The 6,517-nt window shown below is 44.0% G+C and overlaps 2 protein-coding genes across 2 annotated transcripts in view; one reads left to right on the plus strand and one right to left on the minus strand.

Moving 5' to 3' along the window:
- jmjd7 (jumonji domain containing 7) overlaps window positions 1–1,767 on the minus strand; it is an 8,118-nt gene extending 6,351 nt beyond the window's left edge. The window contains exon 1 of the mRNA XM_039785180.1: window positions 1,577–1,767. Coding sequence (XP_039641114.1) covers window positions 1,577–1,625 — 49 coding nt within the window. The 5' untranslated portion in view covers window positions 1,626–1,767. The remainder of the gene's footprint in view (window positions 1–1,576) is intronic.
- A 965-nt stretch (window positions 1,768–2,732) lies between these two features.
- Window positions 2,733–4,848, plus strand: tbpl2 (TATA box binding protein like 2; the record flags this gene model as incomplete). Its single annotated transcript, XM_039785547.1, is given in 3 exon segments — window positions 2,733–2,982; window positions 3,350–3,494; window positions 4,646–4,848. Coding segments are annotated over 3 exon segments (396 nt in total), but the record flags the coding sequence as incomplete, so codon positions are not given.
- Between the last annotated feature and the right edge of the window lie 1,669 nt (window positions 4,849–6,517).

The following is a 6,517-nucleotide window of genomic DNA, read 5'->3' on the forward strand; positions in this document are numbered from 1 at the left end:
GTTTGACTTGCCGTCCGTCATGGCGTTCATAATTCGCGGGAGTAGAGTGTGACGTCACGTGCAAAGGGTCTATAAGATAGAAATATAACAACCAGAACAGAACCACACAGGTTATATAGAAATATGTGTCTGTCTCTGTGTGTGTTTGTGTGTGTGTGTGTCTCTGTGTGTGTGTGTGTGTGTGTGTGTCTCTTTGTGTGTGTGTGTGTGTGTCTCTGTGTGTGTGTGTGTGTGTGTGTGTGTGTGTGTGTGTCTGTGTGTGTGTGTGTCTCTGTGTCTGTGTGTGTGTGTGTCTCTGTGTGTGTGTGTGTGCCTCTGTGTGTGTGTGTGTGTGTCTGTGTGTGTGTGTGTGTCTGTGTGTGTGTCTGTGTGTGTGTGTGTGTGTGTGTGTTTTGTGTATGTGTCTCTGTGTGTGTGTGTGTGTCTCTGTGTGTGTGTGTGTGTGTGTGTGTGTGTGTGTGTGTGTGTGTGTGTGTGTGTCTGTGTGTGTCTGTGTGTGTGTGTGTGTGTGTGTGTATGTGTGTGTGTGTGTGTGTGTGTGTGTGTGTGTATGTGTGTGTGTGTGTGTGTATCAGACTGAGGAAGTCAATTGTCCCCAGGGCCATACAACTCTACAGTGCTTCACTAAAGGGAAGAGAAGAGAGAGACCTCTCTGCATAGTCTGTCTTCCTCTCCACCACTTCCTCTACCTCCTATAACAACAGTTATGTACTGACTGTTTACTGCTTACACTGTTTACTGCTTACACTGTTTACTGGCTATATTAGCCCATATGCACAACCCCTCCCTCCCTCCCTCCCTCCCCCAGCATGGACTGAGGTCTGACTTAATATTTGAACAATGGCTGTAACACTATCACTTCAAACCTCTAATGTTGACTGTTGATTTGTGTCTATCCTACTGTCTGCTTTATTCTCTTATAATAACCATATTTAATGCTCTCTTTTTTAAACTTTATCCTTGCACTGCTATAGTTTTTATATGACTATGTTTACATTATTCTCTTATATTGTCCATATTTGATGCTGGTCTCTAGACTTTATCATTGCACTATTGGACTTATTTGCACTACCACCATGACACACACTCTCATAGAGCACCTTGCCATGCATACTGACACACACACACACACACACACACACACACACACACACACACACACACACACACACACACACACCCTCTGATAGAGCACCTGACCATGCAGACTGCCTGACAGGGTCAGTCCCTGTCCTGTCACTGCAGGCCTCTCATGCTTATACATCCCATAGTACATTCATTTAGTATCTTGTCTTTTATTGTCCATATTATTCATGTGTGTTTGTTATTTTATCATCCTGTTTATGATCTATGTGTATGTTGGGTGTGATGTCTTTAAGCTACTGGGACCTGGAATTTATCTATCTATCTATCTATCTATCTATCTATCTATCTATCTATCTATCTATCTATCTATCTATCTATCTATCTATCTTCTCTCCCTCCCTCTCCCTCTCTCTCTCTCTCTTCTCTCTCTCTCTTCTCTCTCTCTCTCTCTCTCCCTCTCTCTCTCTCTCTCTCTCTCTCTCTCTCTCACCGTGAGCCTCCAGGGAAAACTCGGCCAAACGTTTCTTCAGGGACTCCATGTGGTTGTGTGCGTCATCAGTCCTGATCAGAAGTCGATTAAACTATCATCGATAACTTATAACTGACAGTCTGATAAATCGAGTCAGAGCTGTCCCAACCTCACGACGCCATGCTGCTTTGTTTACGCCCTGTGCGCATGCGCAGAGCTCCGTCCCTGTCGCCGTGTAGTGACAGCGGTTAGCGGGAGCTCCCCCTGCGGCCCGGAGGCTCCACGGCGTTATTACAAATGAGTCAAATAAAGGATCCCCGCGTTCCAGAAGGAGATTATTGACATGCAAAGATCAGCATGTCTCATCTAGTCTCCTCTCTCACAGTCTGGTCCCCAGTCCGACCCTGGACCACAGCTGGGTGACCAGATGAGAATGGGTCAAATGCGGGACGAGACTGGGGGTGGAGGGGGTGTAACATGAATTTCAAAACTCCGACCAACTGTCTGTCATGTCTGCGCTTTAACATCAGCAGCATCCAATCAAATCACTCCTTCTGGTGGCTGCCTGCACTTAACATGAATTTCATAACTCCGCACCAAGATTATTAATTATTTTTATTCAGAAACTCAACTGTCCGTCTTATAAACCCGAAAATACAAATAAAACATCATTAAAATCATGAACTCAGCCTGAGTGCCAGGTGATGACGGGAGCTGCAGGCTGCAGGACGACTCTGACCAGTTCGTAATGTTCAGTCAGACTAGAACTACTCCAGAGTCTGCTCTCGAGACTTTGCTCTAATTTTCGGGACAATTAGGATTCAGGATTCAAAACAACTGCTTGGATTTCGGGACTATCCCGAATTTTTGGGGACGTCTGGTCACCCTAGACCAGAGGAACCGTGTGTCCGACCAGGCATAGGCGCCAAACCTAAATCGGCGCCTATGCCTGTCAGTTAAACATCTCATCTCCAATCCTCTCTGTGTCTGGGAGGAGTGGCGCTGTCCTGAGTTGAAAGGTAGCCTACTTTACGGCTTTATTATCGAGTTTATAGGTGTGTGTGTGTGTGTGTGTGTGTGTGTGTGTGTGTGTGTGTGTGTGTGTGTGTGTGTGTGTGTGTCGGCTGCTGTCCGTTTCCTAAGGTTCTGAAATACAAACATTTTTTGACTACTTTTCTTTTTTAAAGGGCGTGCGCCCGTGAGCACCCACGGAGGAAAACATGAATCGGCGCCTATGCGACCAGGTGTGTTCCTCTGCAGGTGCGGAGTGATGATGATGATGATGATGATGATGATGATGATGATGGAGGAGGATTGGATGCAGCTGTGTGTGGAAGGTCCCGGAAGGTCCTGGAAGGTCTTCATGATCTTCTTGACACATGGATGAGTCTGCGTTGGAGCGTTACTTTGATGACTCCATTGCGAATGTGAGTGAAACTAGATCTCTAACCTCAGGTAGTTTACAACATGACGAGAGAAATAAGAGAATATTCTGACAATAAAACACCAAGTACTGTGTGTGTGTGTGTGTGTGTGTGTGTGTGTGTGTGTGTGTGTGTGTGTGTGTGTGTGTGTGTGTGTGTGTGTGTGTGTGTGTGTGTCTCTGTGTATGGACAAAATGTCCAAACGTTTCCCTGCTTTAACTGCTGAATATATGTTTATGTGTGTATATTAATATATGTGTATAAGAATATGTTTATATTTGTGTATATGAATATATATATATGTATGTGTGTGTGTGTGTGTGTGTGTGTGTGTGTGTGTGTGTGTGTGTGTGTGTATGTCTCCCTGCAGGATGCCAGCTTCCTTCTGGGGGAGGAGCTGGGGCTGCAGAGCCCCGCCCCCTCCACAGATGGCCCCGCTTTGGTGAAGGGGGGGCCGGGGGAGGAGCTAGACCTCAGCTTCCTGCCTGATGACCTCAGCACGCAGGACCACACCGGTAACCCTAGTTACAGTATATATATATATATATATATATATATATATATATATATATATATATATATATATATATATATATATATATATCTCAACTTTTCACAGTTTTTTCCGAGTTGTTGTGACTTGACGGGGCGTTCCCCCAGTCGGGAACTTAGGAGTTTATACCTTACAAAACAACATAAGGAATGATATAAAAGAAAATAAATAAAGAGAAGGAGCTATCTCAAATTAAATTAAGAATTTCAAATGAATAAATCAATTCAAGGGCTTTTTTTTATTTTTTATCTTTAACTCGTTTCAGTGACTTCAAAAGATTGAACTTCTTCTTGCGATGGATCAGGGAGCGTTTGGTCTGAGGCCCCGTTTACAGGAAGGGAAGACGCAGATATGTTCCTGCGGCTCGGCCTCTCATTTACACAAAAAAACGTTTTTATCACAGAAAACGATTATTTCTAAAAACTCCGGCCAAAGTGGAGATATTTTTGAAATCTTCGTTTGCACGTAAACTGAGACCAACGGAGGTTTAGGCAGCCGAGAGAGAGAAAGAGGACGTGATTGGTTGCTGTTGTTGCTATTTTCTGGATTCTGATTGGCTAACGTGGGCTTGAGCTTCTCGTTTACACCTCCACCTACACCTTCTTATCTTCAACAGAAACACCAAACTTTATATTCTTCACTGTCAGATGTGGTATCTCCATTTCCCTGGTCTGGTACCGGCTCTGGCCTGGTACCGGCTCTGGTCTGGTACCGGCTCTGGTCTGGAACCGGTTCTGGTCTGGTACCGGCTCTGGCCTGGAACCGGCTCTGGTCTGGTACCGGCTCTGGTCTGGAACCGGCTCTGGTCTGGTACCGGCTCTGGCCTGGAACCGGCTCTGGTCTGGTACCAGAAGGATTGCACCGACTCACACAGAAATTTATTTTTTTATAAATTTTCAATTTATTTATTAATTATAAAAATTGAATCTCAGTCTTAAAAATGTGTTTGTTGGGTAGACTTCATTTACATTTTTGAAGTTGACTTCTTTTACCTTCGGGAGAAGAAGAAATTAGATATAACTCTTCCTTATTTTCTTAACCTCTCCATCCCCGGGGGAGCTGTTTTTTCTGATTATTCTGCCTGCCTGTGAACGCAGCGTGACTGTGTTTCAGCCCAGAGTCAGACTGCAGCTCTGGACGACAGCGGCGTCTGTCTGGACTACAACTCCCAGCATGCAGCAGCAGCGGCCGACCCTCAGGAGGGGACGTCCCAGATGGGGGCGGGCCCCTCCCCCTACTGCCCCATGACCCCCATGACCCCCATGACCCCTATGACCCCCGTCACCGAGAGGTCAGGAATCATCCCGCAGCTGCAGTGAGTTACTGATTACTGCAGTAAGTTACTGATTAGTTACTGATTACTGCAGTAAGTTACTGATTACTGCAGTAAGTTACTGATTAGTTACTGATTACTGCAGTGAGTTAGTTACTGATTACTGCAGTAAGTTACTGATTAGTTACTGATTACTGCAGTAAGTTACTGATTACTGCAGTAAGTTACTGATTAGTTACTGATTACTGCAGTAAGTTACTGATTAGTTACTGATTACTGCAGTAAGTTACTGATTAGTTACTGATTACTGCAGTAAGTTACTGATTACTGCAGTAAGTTACTGATTAGTTACTGATTACTGCAGTGAGTTAGTTACTGATTACTGCAGTAAGTTACTGATCAGTTACTGATTACTGCAGTAAGTTACTGATTACTGCAGTAAGTTAGTTACTGATTACTGCAGTAAGTTATTGATAAGTTACTGATTACTGCAGTAAGTTATTGATAAGTTACTGATTACTGCAGTAAGTTACTGATTACTGCAGTAAGTTAGTTACTGATTACTGCAGTAAGTTACTGATTAGTTACTGATTACTGCAGTAAGTTACTGATTACTGCAGTAAGTTAGTTACTGATTACTGCAGTAAGTTACTGATAAGTTACTGATTACTGTAGTAAGTTAATGATTAGTTACTGATTACTGCAGTAAGTTACTGATTACTGCAGTAAGTAAGTTACTGATTACTGCAGTAAGTTACTGATTACTGCAGTAAGTTAATGATTACTGTAGTAAGTTAATGATTAGTTACTGATTACTGTAGTAAGTTACTGATTACTGTAGTAAGTTACTGATTACTGTAGTAAGTTAATGATTAGTTATTGATTACTGCAGTAAGTTAGTTACTGATTACTGTAGTAAGTTAATGATTAGTTACTGATTACTGCAGTAAGTTACTGATTAGTTACTGATTACTGCAGTAAGTTACTGATTAGTTACTGATTACTGTCCTCTCTTTTCCATCTCTTCCTCCATTCCATTCCATTCCATTCCATGCTTTCCATTCCGTCTTCTTTTTCCTCCATTCCTTCTCCATTCCACTTGTGACTTTCTTTTTCTTCTCCCACCCCTGTGTGTTGTGTGGTGGTGTGTTCTGTGTGTGTGTGTGTGTGTGTGTGTGTGTGTGTGTTTCTTTTTTTTTTCCTTTCCTTCTTCACTCCACCTTTCCTTGTTTGGGGTCCTGTTTTCTTTTTTGTTTTTTTTTTGTACGGATCGTTTTTATCCAGTCTTCTCTGTTTCTGGATCGGGTCTTCTCGGTCGGTGTGGCTGTCTGTCTTCTTCTTCTGTCTGTCTGTCTGTCTGTCTGTCCTCCTTCCTCTGTCTCTCTTTCCTCTCTCTCCTGTCTTCCTGCTCTCCTCCTTCCTTCCTCCTTTCCTCCTTTCCTCCTCCCTCCTTCCTCCTCTCTCCTCCTTCCTCTTTTTTCTCCTCTTCTCTCTCCTCTTCTTTTCTCTCTTTTCTCTCTCTTCTCTTCTCTCTTCTCCCCCTTCCTCCTCCTTCCTCCTCCTCCTTCCTCCTTTCCCTCCTTCCTCCTTCCTCCTCCTCCTCCTCCCCCCCCCTTCCCTTCCTCCTCCTTCCTCCTCCTCCTCTTCCTCCTCCTTCCTCCTCCCTCCTTCCTCCTTTCCTCCTCCTTCCTCCTTCCTCCCTCCTCCTCCTT

The sequence above is a fragment of the Perca fluviatilis genome, chromosome 20, assembly GCF_010015445.1.
Source record: "Perca fluviatilis chromosome 20, GENO_Pfluv_1.0, whole genome shotgun sequence".
Lineage (NCBI taxonomy): Eukaryota > Metazoa > Chordata > Actinopteri > Perciformes > Percidae > Perca > Perca fluviatilis.